Source organism: Anas acuta, chromosome 17 (genome assembly GCF_963932015.1).
Source record: "Anas acuta chromosome 17, bAnaAcu1.1, whole genome shotgun sequence".
In the NCBI taxonomy this organism is placed as follows: Eukaryota; Metazoa; Chordata; class Aves; order Anseriformes; family Anatidae; genus Anas; species Anas acuta.
Genome location: NC_088995.1, coordinates 10,751,033 through 10,776,271, shown reverse-complemented (window position 1 = coordinate 10,776,271; position 25,239 = coordinate 10,751,033). Strand labels below are relative to the sequence as shown.

Below are 25,239 nucleotides of genomic sequence, written 5' to 3'. Positions count from 1 at the left end.
CTGATGGGCTGGTCTAGCAGATTTCGGTTTAACACAGTAGTGGTGTGTTTAGGTGGCTGGGGTAAAGTCTGGGACACACAGACTGCTTACAGAAACTTTTTGCTGTACTCTGCGAAACTGACAGTTCTTTCTTTTGTTTTAGATGAAGGACCTAGCTTGTACTTCTGACTCCTATGTGCATGTAAGTTGATACCTAGTAATACATGCATCAGTTTAATTTATGACCAAAACTCTGTGGGGTCAAGGAGAAATGAATGCTTGTCTTGCAGAAAGGAATGTGCAAATGAGTCATCCCACACCACCGTTAATGCCAGCATTGTAGAGGCAGCAGGTGGAGATGGAGGAAAAAGCGTGCTGGAAAATTGTAGTCCGTGATGTAACCTCATCCCGCTAAAAATCTCCCTAATTTAGCCTTGCTTAGTTTATCTGAAAGACTTCAGAGAGGAAGCAAGTCAGATCTGTTCTGGGTGTGATCAAAGATTAGACTCACACATTTCTGTTGTGTTTTTGGGAGGTGTAGTGACTAAAAAGCTGCAGACCTAAATTACTGCAAATGATAGTGAACTCTCTGTACCAAATCTTGGTGAGAAGCAGTCATTTCCTCCTCATTTCATATGCTTTCCTGGTGGACAAACTTTCCTGATATACACACTGTTGACAGCTAGGAGAAATAAAGCTACCCCTAACATGTGTTCCAAGTGCTTGTTCTTTTTTCTTTATGATGTTCGTATTAAATGTAGGACTTACGCTTCTGTTTTACTGCATGATCTTGCCAAAATGCTGGGGAAAAAGAGCTTGTGACTAAGGGATTGACTGATGGATTGTGATATTCTCATCCAATTCTGGGTTTTACTACCTGGGCTGTGAGGCCTGGATCCCCCAGCTTTAATGCTTTCTTGAAATGCCACAGGCTGGCTGTAATTCCCTACAGAATTGGTAGCAAGAGCTGGATGTGTCCCAGGATGCGATTTAGCCTGTGCAAGATCTGAATTGTTCTCTGAAGTTCCAATTCTTCACTGAATGGAGACGGGAGAGGAGGAATTAAGTTGTTGTGCATTTAGGTACCTTGCTAAGCTGCCTGAAGATGGGTGATGTGAGTTTGAAGCTATTATGTACCTCTTTCGCTACCTGGAAGACGTGTGTCCCCACTCTTCCCACCCAGAAATGCTTCGGGTCAGCAGATTGCTCTGTCAGAGTGCAGTTGTATCATCCTTCGGCAGTACAAAAGCTACTAGCGAGTGCTTGGTTCTGAAAGCCAGTGGGCATGCTTGGTTTGCTGAGCATTACCTTTATTTTGTGGTGGGTCTGCTTAACGTGTAATATTTAAGTACGTATCATATTGCTTCTGCTGAGGCTGAGTGGGATGTCGATGTCAAGACATCTTTGGTTAACACCCAGTCGATCTGAAAAGCAGGGCAAAGCAATACAGAGCCCTGCGAGACGTCTCACTTGTCAAAGTGACAAATTGCCCTTTCTGATTCAAAGGACCAGCTTGCATGGCAGAGCTAAGTAGCTACTGGAGAAAGGGGAGGAGAGCATGGGAAAAATACCCTATTTGTTTAGGCCTTCCCCAGTGTTTTTTGTTGTTTGTTGCCCTGAGTTTGAAGGTCTTTGTTTTCCTTAGTCTAAAACAACTTCTCAGCAGGTTGAGAGGAGCAAGGCCTCTGGGACTCTGCCTCTCCCACTTTTCGTTCTTATAAACTGTTTACAATCTCCCTCAGTTTCCTAGCTTTGTATGGAAAAGTTCAGTGGGTCAGCTTTCCCTTTAGCTTCATCCATCATTCCAGTCAATTAGAAATAGTTGAGGGCCAATTGCCCGGTCTTCCATTAACTGAGACACTTCAGATTGTTTAAAATAGCATAAAAGCCCTCTTTGTTGACCGTTGGGCAGGCTCTGTGGATTTCCCCGTTGACGGGCAGTTACCGCGTGGCTGAACAGAACCCCAGTGTCCCCGGCAGTATTTGAGGGATGAATATTACTACTACAGGCCTTGTCTGCGTTTTGATTCCTTCTCCTTCACCTCCGCCTCTCGCTTTCCCTGAAAGGTGTGATGCCTTCAGATGGTGAATTACCATGCCTGCTTGCAAAAAAAGCTGCTTTGTGGCTTTTCAAAACTTCTGTAGTAAAGGGTGTTTTTTTTTTCCAGTTGCTGAAAAGTTTCTTTTTAACCTTGGTGCTTTAAAAGCTCTCGGCATTATTTGTTAGTTGCTTGTCGTGTGTGTTTCTAAAGGACAAAGGAAGTGTGTAAGTGTTCAGGAAACAGCCAGGGCATTGTGGTGTGCGGCTGAGTTCATTCTGGTACCCCATGCCAGGACAGCCTGCTTTCATTTAGGGCTAACATTTTCCTTATGTTCAGAACTGCCCAGCCTCAGGGTAGGGCTTGTGTGCGAGCTCCAGCAGAGCGCTGGAAGCTCGTCATAGGTTAAAGTGTTTGGGTTGACACTGAAGTAAGCTGTTATGTATAAAAATATTACATTTTGTTTCCCATGACATTTAACCAGAGAAGTAGGCTTACTGAGAGGAGATTGGTTTATCTGTAGCAATGTAGATATTTACGTATTCTCATCTTGAAACCCTTGTCCATCTTGCAAACTCTTTCTGATGCCATACACTGCTTTTTCGTTGTCGAAAAAGTCGTTTCGTCACTGTGTTATCGTTTGATCCCAGCTGTACCGCAGTATTTCCCCTGATTGTGAAGTCTGGATAGCTGCGACTGAGCAGCTGTGCTTGGGGCTGATGGCCTGGACCTTGCCGTGTCTTTTGGAACTGGAGGAAAGCAGTTTGTGGCCGCCCTTGAATATAAGGAGGTGCCCTGTCGTAGTAGTGCTAGCATGTGAGGGCTTACCTGTTTCTCTGCCTGCTCATCCCTTTTGGATCGTGCTTCTGGAAACGTCCCCTCTGTGGCTGCCTCCCAGATGATAGAGACTTAGTGATGTGCATATGCTAGTGAGCTTGGATTGCAGCTCATGCTACTGAGAAGCAGAAGAAGCTCTCTGGACAGCAGGGATTTGGGGTCTTGGATAAGAGAAAAGGGAGCTTGACAGGTCAGGGGAATGTGATGATGATCGGATTTGAGAGTCTTCAGCTGCTGGGGAGCTGGATCTTGTACTGGAGAAAGGTCTGCCACAAATGCACCAAGCAAGCTCCACCAGTGACTTTCTTGCTCTTTGATGTCCTTCTGGGTTACCAACCTGATGTATCCTCCTCAAACAAGGAACATACAGGCTTGTTGGACTGACGTGTTTCTAGAGACTTGCATTTTTTTCCTCCTTCTTTCTCTTCCACATGCTTTCAGCAAATAACAGCCAGAGGACGTGTCTGAGCTAGAAGTGCAGACCTAGGTTGGAAGGAGACCAGTGGGGCAGAACATCAACCCGAGATTTGAGTCTGACAAAATTGATGTTTGTTTGCTTTGTACTTGTAAATTATCTCATGCTTTGCAGAAATTGAAGCCTTAATAAGTAATTTAAACAAAGTATGAGAAGGGGAGGAGAGAGAAAATCCCTATTTGCTGTAATTAGCGCTCTTGTTCAATGCCATTAATTATACCCAGCCTTCTAATGTTCTTCACAGGAGTTGATACACTTGAGCTTTGTCTGTGCTGGGATCAAGTGAGGACGAGTATGTCCACTGATGTAGAATCCAGCCTTTGTGCTTTGCAAAACCCTTCAAATTTGGTATCTAGCAGTAGCCTGGAGTAAGCAGTAGCCTGAATAGCCTGCATTGCAGTCTGCTGAACAAAGGATGTGTCTGGGAGAATGATGATTCGATGTACATGTTTTCCGTGGTTTTGAAGAGGGACTGTTTTAGTGGAAGTAATAATCTCCTGCAATTTTATATTATTGCCAGGCTGTTTTAAATTGTTTCATAGGCAGAGAATAAAGAACTTTGTTTACTGTTTTAAAGTAGGATGTCTGATCCTCCTAGGGGAGGTTATTCTTTTATTAAGAAAGATATAAAATAGCTGCTTTGATGGAAATATAAGTCTAGGAATTGAGATGGTGATGATTATAGAAGCTGTAGCGTTCTAATGCAAAATAAGCCCTAGGAGGTATGTGCCCTAAATGGCAAATCACTCTGTTTTTTAACAAAACAGGAATTACTTATTATTTTGATTCTTGCTTATTTTACAAGGTCTTTAGCTATTTCATCTGCACTTAACTTTTACAGGCTGGGGATAAATTGATTGTTGCTGTTGTTTTGCTTTTTAAATAGCTTGGCGTTTTTAAAGCATGCTGGAGATGGTAGCACAGATCAACAGCATAGGATTCATTTGGTACTCAAAAAAGGCAGAGAGAAAAGCTGTGACTACTGATATCATATGCACTAGCTGAGTTAGAATCTGTTCTTATAACCTGGTGTTGTCTTGTGATCTTCCTGGAAGGAGCCAAAGTTCATTATTTCAAGAAACCCTCACAGCTAATGCATATTAATTTCTGGGAGGTAGCAACTTGCCATGTGTTTGTTTATTACAGGAGGTCTCCTGCAGCCATTTTACCGGGGCAGTGGGATCCCTCAGGGCCCTGAGGATACTGATAGACCTTCGTGGCCCTGACCAAACTCAGGTGGGCTTCCACCCACGTTCCCAGCCCAGAGGCCTGGGCCCTGTGCCCTCAGTCCTGTGGCTGGCCATGAACCCAGCTGATCCAGACCCTGACCTATAGCCTGCCTTCCTGGCCTGACCTCATTGCCTGCCTTGTCACCATGGACTTGCCTGGTTATCACTGGGCCTAACCCTAACCCTGTCCTGCAGATTTACGTCCTAGCTAGGCCTCAAGCCTCCACCATCAACATGATGGTACCCTCTTGGCCGGGCCTGGCTGCCACCTCCAGGTCTGTCCTGCTCACCTCACTCAGGTGCTGTGTGGCACCAGCTGGCAGGGCCTCTGCCCTGTCATCCATGGGGTCCCCCCTCAGCTCCCACATCCCTCAGGGAACTGCTGGCCCTTACTGTTCTCTAATCTCTGTCACTCTGCTCTTCTGCTTAACTGTTTCAAAGGGGACCTCCCCAGAGGAGGAGGGAGCCAACGTGCAGGAACTGTCAAGATTCCTGACAGTCCCCTCATTGAAAGGGACTGGAGAGAAGCTCCCCTCGTGTTTAGTTTTCCCAGATGCTCAGCTGGGAGTATAGCCGTCACTGAGGCATGGCAGATCCCTCTTGTGCTGGAGAACCCCATCTTGTTTGACAGGGGGGGATAGACCAGAGGGACTTGGCCACTGTGGTGGGGAAAGAGGAGTTGCTATCTTGCTTTTGCTTGGAAAAAGCAAAATTGCTTTCCAAGTTGGAATTATCTACCTTTAGCAGTAGGATTATTCATTAGGAGTGTCATATTCCAGATCTATCTGGTAACTGGTGTTTAAGTTTGAATAATTAGGCTCAACTGCCAAATGTTTGGAATCTGAGATGCTGAGATGTATTTAGCAAGAGCGTCCTAGATACTGCCTTAGAAGCCGAGCACAGAGGAAGGTGGTTGAAAGGGGTGATGTGTCCCAGTTTCTGCAATTTGTGATGACCTAAAATCCATAATGATGGAAACTAAAAACAGATAACAACATCTTTGCATCTTTTCTCTGTTAGTGCTAGCTTGTGACAACTACAAGTTAGCAATGTGGAGAAAATACTGGTTTGGGAGATCAAAGAACCACCTCCTTAAACTGATTCAGGGAAGAGTAAACTGGATGATACTCTGTCCTCTTTGCACATTGCGCTCCTCAGTAGCTCATGTAGTAAGAAAGAAAAGACAAGAAAATGCTGTCTGGTTAGTTGTCTGTGTTGGGATATTCACCTCAAACTTGGTAAGCTTTTATTCTGTCTGATGCTCAGGACAGGCTATTGCTAACAATTCTTTCTCCTGCAGACCTGTACTGTATCTGTACCTGGATCTTTATTTTAGGAGCAGCCACATGATAGAAACTGGCTTGGCGTTCATTTGAAGTCAATATGCTCTAGTTTGCAATTTGCTCATGTTTAAGTGCCCAGCTTTAAAGGTTTGTTTTGCCTACAGGCACTCTGAATACAAAGGGTTGCTATTTTTTTCATGAAGTAAAAGTTTTACAAAAACACAAAGAACAAAATACTTGGTTCCACCTTCCATCTCCTCAGATTTATCATTGCAAAGCAGAGTTTGCCTCTGAAGAATCCAGAGAAGGAAGAAATGTGAGTTCATACAGTCATCTCGAGGTGCAGGTAGAAATGAGCAAGATGGGTGAGATGTGTCTATGCACGTACATGTGTGAGAGCAGCGAGCAAGTTGCACCTTGAATCAGTTCTGGCATTTGATGCCACAGAGATGACAAGGAGGTTTACAGGGACGAAATGTAATGGAATTAATCTGTTTGTGTAACTAGTGTCTTTGATGTTGGCCAGACTGCTTGTGTGAAGATGTGTGGAAGTTCTGAGTCTTCACTGTGCTGCAATATTGTGTAAATTCTTCTGTTTAAAGGGAAGCTCTGCTGCGGAGTGGGGAAAACTGAATTGCAGTTGGAATTTATTATCTTTGAGGAAAAACATGAAGGGATTCATGTATTTGTCGCAGGAGCTAGTTTCCCTCCTGAAGTTTTAGGCAAAAGACACCATCTGACATCTGAACTGTACCATAACTGATGATGTGCCGAATCTTTTATCGGCTGTAACAATGAAGTACTGCAGACTGAAAGGGGTGATTTTCATTAGGATTTCAAAAGCCTTATTCTGTTGATAAATTCTGTAGCCTGAGTTATTTTGTGATTTCAATAAAACGAGAGCAATGCCTGCTTATATCACCTCTGGTGGTCTAGCACGTGCTACCTTTGAAGGCTGTCCTTGTTGCTTTTTGACTGAGACAATTGCTGAAGGCTTATTGTCATGGTCTTGGTTAATATTAGTATTTACCTGAAAATGAAAGCAGCTGCCTTACTAGAGCCCTCATTCCAGAATGTCAGAATACAGCTGTAGACAAAGGAGACTGAACAAGGGCATCTTGGCTTGTTTCAAAGGAAATTATAGATCGCACAGGAATTAAATGACAAGTTTTCCCCGTGGAGCTTAATGAGACCTCAGTACCCTGTTCCTGCTCACTGGTAAAAAGTCACTTGGAAGGATAATGTCCTTCAGAGCTTACACTAAACCACGGCACAGCAAAAAGGGCAATCCTAAAGTTCATCATCAGGATGAAATACAATTTTTCTAAATAACGTTTTGCAAAATAAAATTGTGTAGTTCATGGTGATGAGGCTTCTCACAAGTACAGGGTATTTAAACCTTGAGGTGATTGGATTCGATTTCCACATGGCAACAGTTTCATCCCAATCATTTTGTTTTTCTGTGATGTGAAAACATATACTGAATTTGCCCATGGTGTTTTCTTTTGAAAAAGTGTATTAACTTTGCAAGTTAAGGCCCTGTGTCATTCTTCTCCATTAAAAGAAAAAAAAAAAAAAGTGTGTGTGTATATATATGTTCCTTAATAAAGGCTTCTCTTTGTATGCCTGTTTGACAAGATGAGCAAAGCTTTCTTTGGCTTTGAGGCTTGTGTAGCCTGATAGCTTCAGGAATTATAATGAAATGAACAGTCTGCCATTTCATTTCACATAGTTGAGGATTCATAATGCCAGAGAAAAGTCTTATTTCTCAGTATGTAAGCCAGGTCTTTATTGGCCACTTGCTGTGAAACTTCTAAAATACATTCATATACCAAAGGGGAGCTTCTCTGATTTCTGTGCTGAGACACACAATTGCATAAGAAAAAGGAAAGTTCAGACATTTGTGCTGGCGAGAAGCAGAAACATTCTCTTTGGGCAGTATTCCTGCGAGAACTGGCCTTTGATCTAGTTTCGTTCTGTTTAGTGTTTCTGTGTGTTGTCTATCTGTTACAAGTTTTAAACGAGCTTACAGCCGGTTAGATCTTACCCCCTTGGCAAAGGGAGGATGTCAGAAGGGTGGCATTGCACGTAATGCAGCTGTTAATCTCTAGCTGTCCCTTTTAGATTATCATTGCTGTGGACAGTCTGAGACAGGTGTCAGTTTAATGGTACGTACTGATGCTTTATAGTCTTCTGTAGTCTGCAACTGAGTGGATTTTATTAAATGGAAATAAACTTTTAACGATGTGTAAGATAAACTTCTTGGAAACCCAGTGGTCCTGTTTGCTGCAGAACAGAACAAATGTTTTTTTGGGCAGAAATTCCACTTCTCCTAGAGAGGGCATCGAAGAGGAAGCTTAAGGCAGGCTTAAATATAAGGCAGTAGTCTGTTAGTCTGTAATAGCTTGCCTATAAATATGAAGTTCATTGTAGCTGCTTCACATGATTTCCATTTACTGAGCTGAGCCCAGTCATACCAGCGTAGTTACAGCATGCTTTTCTGAGGCAGTAAATTATTCTTTTCTCTGAATCTCTATTTGCAAGTTGTTGAGTAGAGTGTGTTATTCAGTTGAAAAAGCTGAAATCAATAAAATATTTATACCGTGATGGTAGAAGTGAAAAATTCATTTTATTATTATTTTTTTGCCTGTTTCTTTAGGAACAAAGCCCTAGTAACCAGACATCAATTGCAATGATGCAAGAACCTCAGGAAATGGTGGAAGAAACAGTTACTGTGGAGGAAGACCCAGGCACTCCTACTTCCCATGTGTCAATTGTCACTTCTGAAGATGGAACTACAAGGAGAACTGAAACCAAGGTGAGAGGTTAATAACCAATGAAGAAAATGGGAAACCACCACTTAATCACAAAATAAAAATAGCAGGGAGTAGCACAAGTGATGGGAATCATGCTATTTTGATCCTCAGTGATTTTTGAGTGTGTTCCCTTTGCCAGCAAAGCTGAGATAAAGTTGTTTTTCAGTTTTGTCTCTATGTCCAGATTGCTCCCAATCGGTTGTGCTGATACAGGTGTTCACGGAGCTGCAAACTGAGCAGCAAAAATTATCTGGGTTAACCAAACAGAAACACTGGCACCCATTCCCAGACTGCTCTTTTAAGGTTCAGTTTGTTTATTGACACAATTCACAGAATTGCTCTGCAAACACGTACAGTGATGTGAGAATTAGATGAGATAGAAGGGCTTGGAATAAAAGACTTTTGCAGTTGAGGAGTATGTGCTTGGAAGCATGTCTTCAAATTAGTTATAATCTGTAACAACAATATGCGATTATGCTTTTGTCCTTTAGAACAAGAAGCATCCTATTTAAATGAAGCCACAAGATTTACATTCTGCCGCAATATGGTGAATGGGAGTTTACTCCTGATGAGTAGGCAATGTTCTCAAGCAACCTGTACCTCAGGTTCCGCTGGATTACAGACGCTGCATGTTGTCTTTTCCTGATGTCTTTTTGTTCCCTTCTCTAGGTTTTGTGTAAGATAATTTTTGCAGTCTCTGATGAGCAGGTGCTGCATGTTCATGGTTGTATTGCATGCTGTTGGTACAGTTTTTGGAACAGTAATATGACTCGACGTTTGGGTCTTGAGTTGAGCTGACCTCTTTGTTAGGTTTTGGTCTTGCGAAAGATCAAGGGTGATTCCTTTTTTAAAAAACTTGTAAACAGCAGTGATTTAAAAAAAGGCTGTCCAGCTGCTTTCTATGTCAGAAGGAGTTAAATAGAGGTTGGTGCATATATCAGGGTTTATTTTTACTGACATTCCAGAATTGCAGTCCTCTAAGGTTTGCAGAGGACGTTGGAGTCGCAGGTTAGAGTGAAGGAGCATTGGTTTCCTGAGATCACAGGGCCTGCATGCATTGGTATAAACTGAGTATCTGCTTCAAAATTTGTTAGTTAAAAGATAGATTTAACTGGCCTGTTTTCTCCTTCTTAGAAGGAAATGAAGGTCTTAAGAACTAAAACCTAAAAAGCAACAAAACCCATTTTGATTAATTCTTCAAATAATTTACTGTATTTCATTTGTGACTTACTTGACAGAAACGCTGTTTTGTTTTTTTCTCTTGGCAACAACTGTTTACAGGAAGGAAGTGATAAAATTACAGTGGTGATGGACACCTTTTTATATGGACTAACAGTAGTGCATATTTTTAGGACAAAGTGCAGCTATGCGAAGGAATATAATGATAGCTATGACTATACAAATAGAGTAGAGGCCATGTAGCAGTCCCTAGATAACGGAACTACACGGAATGAAATAGTTCGTCTGAAATAGTCACGCCGCTGATAAATCTGCGTGTTTGTCATAACAGACAAGGTGTGTTCTTCTCCTGTGTGGCACAGCTGTTGTTTTACCGTCTGCCCACAGAAAAGGGCAGTGGCAGCTCCAAAAAAGGCATTATGTCTGCATGTGGGGAAAAACAGTAAAAAGAACAGCTCTACGACTGCTGTTCATTTCAAAGAGCAATGTTTTCCTGCTACTCTAGTTCATTCCAGGCACTGAAACGCATTAATAACAGGGGGAGGGAGGGTGCACAGTTGTCAGATTCTGGTTTTATGTTGTTTCAAATAATTCCACTGATTCCTACTTACATACTACCTGGAGGTGTTTCCTAATATTTCATTAGTCTCTTTAGCAACTCTTTAATACATAAATAAAGAAAAATCCAGCTGTTGAGAAAGTGGCTCTGAAATGTCTAAACACAGGCCGGCATAGCCCTAACTGTTGAAAGAAACACTGGGTCTTTGCTGAGGTTGTTGCTGTCTCTGAGTGGTTTTGTTTTGACTTTTCCTTATTGTGATAATATGGTGTAAATTTAACAGCACTTAGAGATGAATCCGAGGTCAGATTTTTTTGTGTCTTTTTCTTTAATCACATTGGTTTCAACTTATGTTTTGTTTTGGTAGTGAATATGAAAATGAAAACTGTTGTCATGGGAATTCCATAGCATTGGTTAAGTGTCCTGCAGTTAATTGGCATTGACTTCCTATCACTTCTAATAGGTATCATCATGGTGCTTTTATAGGTCATCCTATTACACGTGAGTGCCTTACGGAGAAAATGAAGCTTACTCGTACCTTTTGTGTGGTGGCAAAATTCTGACCTTGTTGCTCAGATGAGGACAGCGAAGGAGAGTTGCTGTGGGACAGATGAGGACAGCGAAGGAGAGTTGCTGTGGGATGCGAGATGCAAACGTGTCCCCTGGGCATGCAGCGTGCTGCAGGAGCACTGGTCCTCCTCTTGACTAATGGCAGCAGATGGGGCTATAGTTGAGGTGTATGACTTGATCAGTACTGTCCCGGTGCTCTGCTGTGGCAGCATGAGTACTTGAGCAATTTTAATCTCCCTGGGCCAGTGCTTCCTCTCTGTAGACAAGCACACTAATCAGTACATACCCTACTAACTGTTGGTTGGGACCTACAGAATTTGACTACCTAGAAACTGGCTATCTCAGATCAATTGCCACTCAATTGCAACGATAAAATACTACTTCAAGGCAAAAATGTCACCTCTCTTAGTTTAGAATCTGCCTGGTAGAACAATCCAATACAATTCTGCCTTTTAAGATTTATTTCAGGATTGTTCATTTGTATGGCTGTACACATAATGGCTTTGGGTAACGAGTGGCACAAGTTGCAGCATGTGCCTACTGGCAGGAGTAGGGCTGGAAGCTGTGGTAGTGCTGATGCCAGGGGACTGTCCCCATGTCCTGGCTGTGATGGGTTTGCTGGCTTTGCACGTGGTTTGCAAATCTCAAAGGGGTGTGCTGCTGCCTGGAGAGAGTGGGAATTGTATTGTCAGTGGGCTCATTTTAATGAGTTCTTTAGTGATGCTCCCGCTAGTAGGTTCTTTTAAAACTGCTGTTTGGCGTCTCTCTACCTGTTCCCTCCTAGATTTTTATTTTTATTTTTATTTTTTTTAAAAAAGGAGGGGGGTGGTGGGGGAAGGAAAAAAAAAAAAAGATGAAAAAAGAAAACACCATAAATCTAGCCTTGCTTTTGTTGTCTGTGCCTTTAATCTTTGTAAAGAAACAGCATTTTCTGTGGAATCCTAACATCTATTTACTGTAACAATCTAATCCCTTACTTAATAAGGGTAATAGTTAAATTTGGGATAGTCACACTGTGTTTGTTCAATGTTAGGAGGTTAAGTTTATGTTCAGCTTTTTTTTTTCTTTTTTTTTCTTTTTTTTTTTTTTTGAGCAATCAGTTAAAGCAAGTTAGCACAACATACAAATAAAGGTTTTTACGCTCTGTTTCATTTGCTCTGGGCTTCCTTGGAGAAGGCCTTAGAACCTCTCCCTGTTACCTCTGTAACCAGACAGTTTTTTCTGGGCAGTGCCAGTCACGTTTTCCAACCCTGCTTGTCTTAAAAAGCAAGACAAGTTGCTTTCTCAGTCAAAATAACACAGGTCATGTTTTTAAGAGATGAAGAGACCAAAGGAGTTTTCCAAAGGTGTACTTTCTTGTTACATAGCTTATATGTGGATTAGTCAACCCTCTGTGTATTTTTGGACACATCAAAAGAAAACTGTTTTTGCTGTGTTGTACAACTCGCTAGCTTGCTGGAGAGTGATGTCTATGAAATTATTGCACTGGAACTGGAGCATAGCAAAAGCTATAAAAGTGGATGCTCCTGTATGCTGCTGTTCCTTGTTTTCTTTTATAAATCTCTCCCTCTCCCCTTTCCTTTCCCTTCCTCTCTCCCCCTCCCCTCCAAGCCCTTCTGTATAGAGGTTATTCTTGCCAATAATACATTAAGTAAACAACCTCAACGCAGAAGCACTGACAGTTTGGTGTGCTTTTCCCCCACATCTCTGATGATGCCTGTAGCAGTGAAGCAGGAAGAAGGCATAATAGAATTTAATATTTGACATATTTTAAATAGAGAACATCTGCCTTCTCAAAAATGAGATATCTGAGTAATTTTCCCCAAACTGTTATTATCTTAGTACTGTGCTGGCTAAGTCCCTACATAACATTCCCTGCACAAAAAAAATATATCAGATAATGCTTCATTTCAGCTTTATAATCTCTCTGGAAGCCAAATACCTATCGTGCTAAACCAGTGAAAGTCACCTTGGGGACAGGACTACCACTTTTCAACAGTAGGCTGGAATGCTGCCATGTGTCAAAGGAAACCTATTTGTAAGTTAAGAGAATGGAGTAAAACAAACTAGATTTCTGTGTTTATGTTAATGCTTGCTTTTTTTTTTTTTCTTTCTTTAGGCACCTTTTATTTTTGTCTTTGTTGAAATGCTGAAAGATTTGAGAGATCTAGGTCACTTCTCTTCATCGGAAGTGATGTTTTATGATGACAAACTGTGAAATCAATCTGTACACAAAGCTCTTTTATTTCCAGTCCATCCATTTGCTTTGTGCTCTCCAATACTCACAAAGTCCAGGTCTTTCCCTACAGTGATTCCTGCTGCTCTCCCTTCCTAGCACCAGTGACTGGGAAGTGCTTGTGGCTTCAACTCCTCAGTTGCGTTGGTGCCAGTTACCCTGGGATGCAGGTCTTTGAAACTTTGCAGAAAATTCAGGGGGAGTTAGATAATGGAGCAGGAATGGATTTCAGCTGAAGTTGAGGGCCCTTTGAAAATGTGAAACATTAAGCTTAAAATTGAAGGGGAGAAATTTGAGCTGTTGTTTTGAAAACCTATGGGGTGAGTTCTTACATAGCATTTAATAGAAAGGTAATAGCTTCAGCCTGCTTGAGCTGATTATTTTTTACAGTCCATAGTTCAAAAATAAGCTCTCAGAAATGTCAGAATGCTTTTATCCTTGCACATTCTTTCTCATCTGTTTTTGTTTTATGACATAGTCTCAACAAATTTTTTAGCCCTGTCAGCTTTTATAAAGTACTTAGTTAATCAAAAAAAAAAAAAAAAAAAAAAAGAAAGAAAAGGAAAGGAAAAAAATGTGGGGGACAAAGCAAAACTGAAAAACAAAAGCTCTCAGTAACAAGATGGAAGGCAGGAATTAGGAGTAATTGTTAAGTTGACAGCAACTGCCTGTGACAGCACACTTCCACTGAAATCTCAGTACTGTCTTTTCTCCACTGTCTGAGCACTGTGCACTTTGACAAACCTTCTTGTACCAGCTGGACATGCATCCAGTAAGTCCAGTCACTATTTTCCCATCACTTGAAGAAAAATAGAAGGATAAAAGACAGAAAAATGCCAAAGCTGCTTCAAATGTGTGAATATTTCCTTTGTGTTTTGTTGGCAAATGGCTTTCCAGAGATGGAACTAATGACTAACGTTATCACGGAGCTTGTAGGGTAATTACCTAACAGGATAATTGCAGCGTGGGGTTGGAAGAGAACAATGGCAAGGTCAGGAAACCTGCAGTGTGGTTATATTCCTGTTTGGGGGGCAGGTGAGTGTGTTGACAGCCCCCACGTGCTGTCCCTTTAGAAGACAGATGATTGCTTTAGGATTTTGGCTCCAGAGGGCCTGAATAAGTTGGTATGTTGGAACTTCTTTTTTTCTTTTTTTTTTTTTTCTGTGGCTGAAACCTTAATATAATTTACAGGAAATACACAACTACAAATATATTTCAAGCATATTCAAATAACCTCTTCCTAGAGAAGCAGTTTGAAGCTCTTGTCTGGTAATCTGTGGGATTGTGGCAGTGAAGCAATTGAGCACCCTTTGATTTGTAATCAGGCTAAAAACCTCTCTAAATGGATTTTCTTTAGATAAACAGAGGAAGTCAAATTGCAGTACCTCTGAGTAACTTGTATCTCTGAATTGTTCATTAGAACGTATCTGCGGTGCAGAGTTCATGCTAATAAATCTTTGTGGAGATTGGGCGCATCTGCGGGATCAGGTGTCTCGCAGATAAGGCACTGCTGGGACTCCCGTTTGGAACAGCTTCGTTTTCTCTGGCTAATGCATCAGTATTAGGAAACCACAAAAATGTTGGGAGCGAAGATTACTGTGCTGTCAGCTATTCAAGAGTGCCTCTGTCCTTTTAAGAAATATAAATGAAACATTCCCTTGAGCTGAGTTTCCTGAAATAAAGGTTTATTGTTTTTTTTTGCTTGGAAGCCTAATAAATGGACCTTCCTCTGTGTGCTGGCTAATTGCTTCAAAAAAGCTTCCCTCTATTGTCCTGTAGGCAACGACGTCTGTTTATCAGATGATAAATCTTCTGTTTTGATGCCTGCCCCTGAGAAATGAGGCGTAGTGCAAATACTCCTTGTCTCTCGAAGTAGGAAGACTCGCTTTGATTCCCCCACCATAACACCTGTAGCATTATTGAATGCTTTAATGCTAGGAGAAACGTGTACCTTAATGCTTGAGTGAAATGTTCCTTTTTATCTGTCTGACAAGGGGTTTTGGTTTTGCTGTTTCTTTCTGCTTAGGGGCAGCATTCAGCAAACGGTAGAGGTAGAGCTGTGCTAATGATGTAAACTTGTTCTCCCCCGTGTGTTGGCTGATGATGCGTCTTTTTGGCTAGCACAGACATGGAAAACTTGTCTATGCTCAGAGAGGATAATGAAGCAGATTGGGAAAAAAATGCAACTGAATCTCCTGTGTTCTGTATAGGTGATAGACATCTCTGTACTCTGTAGAGCACCAGAGCATGGTGAAGTCGTCCCAATTGCCATTAAATGTAATGGTTAAGTCACAAATTGTGTAGGAACTGTTCTTCAGAAAGTTCTCATTTTCTACTTCGTCTTTTGTGTATGTGTACTGAATTCTTGTAGTCAGTTGTCCTTCCCAAGGTGTTTCTGTGCTGTTTTACCCCGTTCTGTTTGACAGTAACAGTGATTCTCCAGTAACAGTGATTCTCCACACAAGTAAACAGGCAAAAATGCCCAAGTATCCGTACTGGCAGGAGAAGTGGTGGCTGAAGACATGCAGCAGTGGTGGCTCCTCTGCACAGCCCGTGTCTGAGGATCTTGCAGGTCAAAGCTTATTCCTTCTCTTGTGCTGTTGCCGCAACCACACCGTAGTAAATTAGGTGTCTTGCCTTTTCTGATCTAGAAAATTTTGTGAAAAGTTGCCTGACAAACTATACGTGTACTGCACCACGTGTCTTGAAAAGAGGAACTCGGAATTAGATTTAGGATATCTGGCTTCTGCTGAATAGTGCTGAAAGAAAGAGCTTTGTGAGGATACGCGAGCCCTCTTCTTGGCATTGAGAGAGCTACTCTTTTGTTCTTTACTGTGCAAAAGTATCGATTTCTGATTCATCAAAGTGTAGAAATGCTACCTGACTTCCTGTTATTCAGGTTACTGCTCCCCCAGTTCAAGAATGCTGAGTCCCAGCACTTAGTGTCCAGTTTTTTCAGGGCTTTGCAAAACTTGCATATTTCAGGCCTGAGAAATGTTGCTTTTTCTACTGTTAGAAGATCACTTCTGAGCACACTGCTTTGAATGCAACTTTTGTTTCAAACTCAGTAGGAGAACACTGAGCTGTATTCCACTTGTTTATGTCCACGTTACAAAGAGCCACTGTAAGCTGCCCCAAATCTTTTCTGTCTTTTAAATGCTGTCTAGCTTTATAAATGCCATGACAGCCGTCATGCTGATGCTGAATGGAAAGTTGGAGTATTGTGCACAGGTAATAAGCAAAAAACACTGTTGGATTCTATGTCACAAAACAAATTTTTGTTTCTAGCTTTTAATTCTGTTATTTTAGTTATTATAACATGTGCCTTTAGTTCAAAAGGGATATTTGTAGGGCTGGAAACTAGCATCTTTCTTGAAGCTTACTTGGTAAGGAAATCCTTTTGGGATTAACAGGAAGATGTTCAGCTGTGGCCCAAATTAGGTGATAAGATAAAATAAGATTATGTTGGTACCTGGCTATGCTTTATTCAACATCACGGTGCTGCTTAATTATGCTGCTGGTGGAGAGCCATTTGTGCTGCTTGCACTATTGCAGGATTTCATCGATTCATTAGGCTGAAGTATCATTTGCTTATGAAGAGAAGAAATACTGTTTGGGTGAAATTATTGTTTAGGATTTCTGCGGGAAACCATCTGGCTAGAGGACGTGTCTGGAGTTGCTTCAAGAGATGTACCCTAATTATTTTGTTTAGCAGCAGTTTGGCTAATCTGGTGCCGGTCTGTAGGTGTAAATCAGAGGCTACAGGTCTAGGTATCCACATGGGCTTCAGGCCCAGGAAGCAGTCGGGAATCCCTGCAGTAGTCACTGTTTCTCTTGATGGACACATTTCACTCTGCAGCTTCTTTGAAGAAAAGTCAGTTATGCATGCTTATTTCTCTGTATAATGCTTGCTTTAGAAACCCAAAATAACGGTCAGTAATTGTGTTGTGTGTTCCCCTCCTGTGCATAATCCACTCTGGTGTGTTCACTCTCCCTCTCATCTTTGTGCTGTGCTTTACAAAGGACACAAAGTCAGCATTTTCTTGACGTAACCATTCTTATACATAAAGGTAACTTTATAAGTCAGGGTAACCAAGGGTAGCTTGGCTCCTGCTGGATTTCTTGTTCTCCCTAAAGCAGCTTTTGCTGGTCGCTGTGGAAGACAGTACAGAAGTCGGTGGACTCCACGTATCAAGCAAAACAGAAATTTCTTTGGTAGCTTGTAAATAGCAGTGGCTTTTGTCCAGAGCCGTCTTACGCAGATTACCAGACTTTTCCCATGAAGGCAGAATGCTCTTGGAAGCTCTTGAGGAGTCTTTGTTTCTTACCCTTTAGCAAGAAATCCCAAACACAGTGCCCTCCGGACACTTCATTTACAGCTGTTGTCAGTTATGTGATCTAGTCTGGTTCTGTCTGTTGAAACATGCTTTACAGGAAAAAGAGATAAAGATGTATTTGGGGTCAGGTTTTTTGTTAATATTTTAAATAATCTTGTCTAGGCCAATATGTTTAAGGTAACAACAGTTGCAAGAGCTGTGTGGAGCTCGTGTTCGTTGTTCAGATGTGTTGGTTTCAAGACTCTCAGCACCAAACTAATGGAGTGATACCAACTACTTTTTGGGTTTGTATGACAATGGTTGGATGTGAGCAGATCTTCAGAGGGAATGTGGTTGTGTTGTCTAAAAGCTAGAAGCCTGTTCGAGGTCATGGTGTTCCCTAAATCTTATTGCCAAGTTTGAGCTTCAACAGCTACCCCATGGGACAAACTTCTGGATCAGGCAGGAGCACATAACTCTGTGTGTCAGACTAGAGGATGTGATATCGTATTTATGTCAATAGTGGGGAGGATAGGCTGTGGCTCTTCCACATCATAAAGTCTTTTGTAGGAAAGATAACCTCTTGAAAACATTTTGGGCAAATTTGATCTGGCCTCATGCCTTTGGACTGCTTCTGTGTGCTGTCACCTGGCTGCAGAGTTTTTGATTTAGTAGTACGAGTCCCAGAATGCACTTAACTCTGGATCTAGGACCCATCTTTTCAGTTCTGTGTAGAGATATTTTCACACTATTGGTACAGTATGCTAAACCTAATATGTGAACTTGTAATAGGAGTACCCCAGCGCTTCCATTCAACAGGCTTGTCACTGTTGTATGTTTCGTGGTGCTTTCTCCCAGTTTTACTGTTCTGGCTCTCCTTGTGTCTCATCACACTGTGCAGGAAGGAGAAAATTAACATATTTATTCACTGCTATTTCACAGGTTACCAAAATGGTCAAAACAGTCACCACCAGAACAGTACGTCAGGTCCCGCTTGGACCCGACGGCCTGCCGTCAATGGATGGCTCGTCTCCCATGGGCAGCTACACAGACTCGATCGACAGGAGGTACATGAAGAACGGGGAGCGGTACATCACGCCACAAGCATCGTCCACGTTAACCAGATCTTACAACAGCTACAACGATTCTTACCCTGACAGCCACGAGGGCCAGTATCGCCCTTATATCAGTCACGATGGCTATGGAGATCTACCAGACAACTACGGCAGCTTGTCCCGTGGGGTCAACTACCGTCCTCGCTACGCCTACGTGCCAGGAAACAGTTACCGGCCAGACGATGGGAGCTTCACTTTGCCAAGCAGAAGGGATAACTACGGGCCGGTTGCCCAGCCTCAGGTGCCAGTGGGCAGCAACGTTGACTTGAACCGCTCTCAGCCAGAACGCTTCCAGCCAGAGCCCTACGGACTGGAGGATGATAACCGCAGCCTTGGAGTAGATGATGAAGGATATGAACTGGATCCTGATTATTCTACTGTGAACCGAAGGACATCTGCAGGAGTGTCAGAGAGAGGAAGACCTCATAAAGGAAGGTAAAATTCATGTTCCTTGCAATGCTATCTGTGGTTGTTTTGCTTAGTTAAATATGTACATCTGAACTCTTAATGGTCTGGAAAGTTCAGGAATTAATTGTCACGAAAAAAATGCAGTGGCTGTGGTCAATATAAGCACTGTAGTGAAATAAAGATCTTAAAATCTCAAGAATGGGAAAATTGAAGGATGAAGTGGGAAAGGCATTACGCGAGACACAAAGAATAAACTGGTTTGGGACTGCAGTGCACTTGTGATCTTGGCTAGGGAAACGATCATCATTTCTCAAAAGCAATTGTAGGAAAAAACATGTCCTAAACATAAGAGCGGGAAGAACAGGTTCGCATTCTTGAGGAAGAATTTTCTTCTAGGGAAGGGGAGAGCTCCCTAGCCTACTATGAGCAATGTAGAATGCGTCATTTCGTTAGCCAATAAATAACTGCAAAATGCACATGAAGTACAGAAGGGAGTGAGTGCAGTGCTCAAAATCCCTTTCGCTGTGTTTCTGGACCACTTTAGTGCATGTTTAATTTGGCAAGAAAGAGGCAATCTGGAAGAGTGCTTGGTGATCTTTTCTTCCTAAAGTGTGACTGCCCTGCGTTCTCCCAGTGCTGTCCCACACTAGCAAGGTAAAAAAAGGGAATTGTAACCTGTGAGACTTCTGACAGGTCTGGTTATGCACACATCTGCCAAAGAAAAATTTTGAACAGCTGTTTGGTTGCAGATGAGCTGATACCTGGTGATGAAGGGATGCCTCATTATATAAAAGCTGTCTTGTGAGGTGTTTGACAGCCTTTGCTCCTGGGCCTGTGTTTATTGTACACCGTCAGCTGTGTGACAAGGCTGCGCAGAACCTCACTGAAGTGCTTCAACCATTTTGTAAGATCGGATTGTTATTTTATCCTGTCAGTGTAAATAAAGGGGAGATGAGAGCATCTGTGTTTGCCCTAAATGTAACTGAAGAGACCAGTCACAAATTACTTCTGGTTCAGTCCCTTCTCAAGGGTCATTTCTGTTTTGTGCCATATTTTCTGGTATTAGTTGTTTATGCTGTGCTTGCAGCTATCAGCTCTTGCATTGGAGGGGAAAAAAAAAAAAAAAAAAAAAAAAACAAGCTTTGGAGTAGTCTTATTACTGGGCTGAAAATCATCTTCTCTGAACCTGAAAAAATTCTATAAAATTCTATTCTTGTTCTTCAAGCAGTGTTCAAATTTTGCATATGTCTTCATGAAGTCACAGCCTCGTCATTTGTGCTTTGATATGGATTCAGTTCAGATGATTTTCTTGTAGTTTGGGGTAGTTTCCAGAGCGTTAAAGAGTGGCTGGAACCCAGCAGCCTCTGTGTCTGTAGGTTGTCCTTCGACGTGACACCTCTCTCTGTCCAGAGGCTTCTTCTCTTCAGCAGCCAAAGGAGTTGGTGGTGGGATTTGCGTGGGCCTTTTCCTTGTTTTTTTCTTATAACTCCTCAAAGTAGGAGAACTGCAATGCTGATGGTTCATTCACCCTTTCATAGCTCTATCTTCCTTCACGTTTCTGGAAGTTCATTCTAAAGTTAAATGGAATCACCAAGCACCTGCAAATTGTCATCTGTGTAAAAAAGAAAAAAACACAAGGTGGCAAGGCATATCTGCCAAAACTTCCTGGAAGTCCCTTCTGTCATCTTTGCTCTTGCCAGCTTGCTAACAACTGGGACTGTGTTGAGGGTTTTCCAGGTGCCAAAATACTGATTGATTTATCAAACTTTAGGTTTTATACCCCTACATCTAAGCAAAGTTTACAGTGCTAGTTAAGAACAGTCAGGCAACAGGACTTCTAAAGTTTTTATTAACGTTTTTCTGACTCTGTGAATGATGAATAATTGAACGCATTCCTCAGAACCTGCCTATTTGCATTTTTAAAATATATTTTTAAACATCCTTTTGATTTATTGTTCCTTGCAGTTTGGATAGGACCGATTCACAATTTTTGTTTTGCATTCCTTTTGTTGTGAGTTTTTCCATGTTTAATATGATCAAGAGGATTTGACAAGTAATTAGCCTGACTGTGGCAGCAAACTTTAGCTTGTGAGCACATAAGAAGATTGTTTGAGGGGCCTCTTCAGAAGTAGTTACTTTTTGACATTTCAAAGAAATACTTGAACAATTCAATAAACCTGCGTTTCAGATATGCTACTGATCTGCCAGAAACTAATGACAATAAATAACGCTTTGTACTAGGTGAGGGTAATTACTACTTGATTATTTCTCTCCCTAGGTTTTTTTGGAAGAGGTTATTACTTGCGAAAATGATGAAATGAATGTGATAAATTGGTGGAACCTTCACTTTTAAAAAGATTTTGTGTAGAGTAGGTATAATAATAACACTGTTAGAAGGTCTTCTGTCTCACACCAACTTTCAGGTAGGGCAACTTCATCGAGTGATGATGGGAGGGAACTGAATTCTTCTGTTAGCTGACTGCTGTAGAAATTCAAGTTATTCTCTCTTTCTCTTCCTTTAAAAAACTTTTCTTCCCAATACGATGCTCTCACTTTCCGGTAGTTTAAAATAGAAAAAAGCGTCCTTCCTGTCCATTACTGCTTGTGATGGTGTTGTGTCTCAGCACAGAGGGAAGTTTCTCATCCAAATCCATGGCGGTGAGTTCTCACCCGTATGTGATAGGCAGCGTCTGTAGGGGATCCTAGTCAAGGGAACTGCAACTACAGATTGTTCTTCCCACTCCTTTCCTGCTCCACCTGATTGATCAGAGAGATGAGTATCCATTGTGCTCTTCTGTTATCACCAGCCTCGTTTTAAGCTACTTATGTTTTGTTTAAATTTGGGGGAAAATGTGCCTCTTCACCAGCATTTACAAATCCAGACAAGTGCACACAGGCAAATATTCCATCTGTTTGCTCTTCAGCGTGTGTGGCTGGGTTTGGTCCTCATTTCTTTTATATTGAGTCTCTGCTCTAACCTATATTATTTTCTGAAAGAGGAATACCTGGCATCTGATGTTCTTGTCCTCAGTGTGTGCTCTGATTTGGATTAAGTCAGATTGCATAACAAATCAGGGTGAGAGGAAAGGCATTTGGGTGTATAATATTGATCTAGTAGTGCTCAGATTTACTTGTGAAGGTATTTACACATCTTTACTTGGGTTTGTGTCCTTTTTTTCTTCATTGGGTGGGTTGTCTTTATTAAATAACGAGTATTTTATTATAGTTTCTAAAAATACGTAGTCTCATAGTGGTGATAGGTGTTTTTTATACAGCCATTTTAAAAGACAAGCAGGAATTGCTGAGTATTTTTCACTCACAGAAGACATCCCTAAAATTATTTGAATATTTTTTATCATTACATTGCAGTTAACACAAATGAGCAGGAAAAAATGGCCAGTCATAGTTCATCCTTTTTTTAAATGGTCTTCTGTTCTACTTTTCTTTTGCCTTTGTAGTGATTTCTTTCCATAGCACATCGCTACAGTTTGCACTTGTATTAGCATCCGTGGGACTTTTTTTCCCTTAAAAAACAGCAAACAAACACACACACAGTCTGGAGCAGCTATTGCTGCCATGCATCCCAGACTAGACAGGATGGGAATTTCTAATGTTAATGGAAATCAACAACAAACCAGCTTTCTGCTGTTAAATTTCCTGTCAGAGGTCTGATTTAAGAGACTAATGCTATTTGTTGCTGGCTACTTCCTGATCCAAGTTTTTACCAGTAGCAAATGGGCCAAATTTTAGATTAAGTAAGTGTAAAACTAGGTCTCTCTTGCTTCTATTATGTATAGATAGTGCAAGAATATGGGTACCACACATTTCTTATTCACATGCTACTTGTGGTCTCTTATTAAACTAGAATATAAAGGTTTATGTTTGCAGATTAGCTTTCAGTCAGCACTTCAGGCCTAACTCTACCAGCTTCGAGTCTGGTCTTCCAGCAGCACCCATGCAGGCACCCTTAAAGCTGGGGAAACGTCTGTCACGGTAAATCAGCCTCTTTGATTTAGAAGCCAACTGCAAGAGTAATGCCAGGGTGTAGTTAACGCTGGGGCGCTGTCTTGTTTGGGTCAGACACACCTGGGCAGAATGGGGTGGAGCCCAAATGCAGTCAGTTTGGAGAATTTTGGTGGTGTTTTGTTTTTTTTTTTTTTCTCTGAGGCTTCTCCCTAGAGTGAATTTGTTTGATCCGAGTTCATTGATCTGGACACAGGTAACAGAAGATTGATGTATGGCTGAGTTTTCTGTGGCAGCTGCAGCCTGAGTCAGCTCGTCCATTAGCAGCTTTTAGGTGGTTCCAGTCAAGGTGATTTCAGTGTTAGGGGCCATATGGCCCCTAACTCGGACTTGTCTCAGCAGAAAATTCAATCCAGTTTTTGAATCCTCCTGCACGTCCTCCCATCAGGGAACGGAGGCTGGCAGAAGCAGGAGCTCATTCTGCAAAGCCTTTAGATTTCCTCTTCGGTGTTTTGGCACAAAGTTCGCTACTGAAATCCCAAACCTTTTTGGTCTTTTATCCAAAAGCAGACACCAGCTGCAAACTGTGATGAATGTAACTCTTGTATAAATTGCTGGGGATTAAATGTGTAAATCCTTCACCTGTTTACTCAAATGTGCCTGTGCTGAAGCCACAAGGAAGATGATAAATCCACAAGCGCTCTCCTAGTTTTTGTCTGTGCTAGAATGTGTTTTGATCAATTCCCTGAGACAGGTGATCAGTGAGACCCACAGCATCCTATAAACTCAGCTGCCTTGCTACAAGCAGATGGAAGTCAAGATGCTCATTCTCAGCAACCCTGGCACGCTACCAGATTTCTTTGGTCCCACGAGTAAAGAGCCTTTGGCCACCTGAGCACAGGTGGCTATCTACTGAGGTTCTCATTACTCCTCCTCCTGTGTCAAGTAGCTTCTCTTCCCAGTATAGCCGCTCAGCTGGTTAGTAGTGAACAGTTCACGTCAGAATGGGACTGGATGAAAATACAACAGTTGTTAAATCACTCGTCAGCATCCATATCATTCAGGTTCTGTTTCTTTGAGGACATTTCGCTTCTGCGGTGGATTGGGGCCAGCAGTACGTGCTGTGGTCACCACTTGGCAGCGGGGCAGTACCTGGTGGGTTATAAGCAGTACTGCTCTCTCCATCGCCTGTGCAATTCATCCTGAACCATCCATACTCACAGCACTCAGGAATGCAGCCTCTTCCTTGCAACATGAAACACTCATCATCATCCTGTATTTTGTTCTAGCACAGCTTTGTGTTCTGGATACCACATTAGAGAGGGACCATCAAAGCATCAGTTTTTGTATCAATTTAATGGAAGGAGAAACTTCTTTGTTCCAGTAAGCAGAAAGTTAGGGTGTGTTCCTTTTTTTTTTTTTTGTGCTTTATTTCAGATATTTGACATTCATATTTAATAACCTGATTGACAATTAAAAAAAAAAGGTAGTGTAGGTATTAGAGTTATGTGGTGTGCTCTAATATCATGACAGCATCACAATTTGCAGTTCTACTTTTTAAGTTTTATTTTTGAGCAAATGTTACAGAACCACAGAACTCTGTGTGGCGCAGACAAGGTATGGCATAAGGGAGACGGACCCATCTGCATGGTTCTTTTTGGAAGGCTTCATCACAATAATGCAAACAAACTGCATCCCAAGACATTAATTATCTTTGTGTATTTGCATGGATGCCAAGGAGAGATACTTAACTGTGCAGGTGTAGGGAGGTGGTGTATGGTTACCTTGCAGACAGGGCTGAGAAGTGCTGAATCGTAAGTTACCAAGTCAAGCATGCAACAGCTGTGCAGAGGGCAACTACCAAAATTAATCTTTTACTTTTGTGCTGTCAATAAGAATTTAACTAAAGGAGGTGTTTGAGAAAATAATTTCTTTTTGTTGTAATTTTAATTCTGGTCGTGCCTAATTTGCAGATATAAAAACAAAATGTAGTTTGAGTAGCAGTTCAGGGGTTTTGTTAATACTTCTTTCTTATGTATATGCACAAAGTAGATCTTTTCGGTGTTGTTGCTTTCTTTTCGGAATGATGGAAGCAGCTTTGTTCTGCAACAGAAAATAAAACAGCTGTCCAGATGTTAGAAGTGGCTGTGTAGGGCAAGTACTGAATTATACATACACAAATAACTTCAGGTTCATTCTGAGCTTTGGATACTGGCCCATTTTATCCTTTCATTC

At 41.7% G+C, this 25,239-nt stretch overlaps 1 protein-coding gene across 21 annotated transcripts in view; it reads left to right on the top strand.

Moving 5' to 3' along the window:
* Positions 1–25,239, top strand: part of ARVCF (ARVCF delta catenin family member) — a 270,629-nt gene that overhangs the window by 169,849 nt on the left and 75,541 nt on the right. For 11 of the 21 annotated variants that reach the window (XM_068701183.1, XM_068701180.1, XM_068701192.1 and 8 more), the window contains 3 exons: positions 143–181; positions 8,502–8,660; positions 18,461–19,068. In XM_068701183.1, the coding sequence (XP_068557284.1) occupies positions 143–181; positions 8,502–8,660; positions 18,461–19,068 (806 nt within the window). The remainder of the gene's footprint in view (positions 1–142; positions 182–8,501; positions 8,661–18,460; positions 19,069–25,239) is intronic. The other 10 variants (XM_068701187.1, XM_068701188.1, XM_068701197.1 and 7 more) reach the window with 1 other exon arrangement.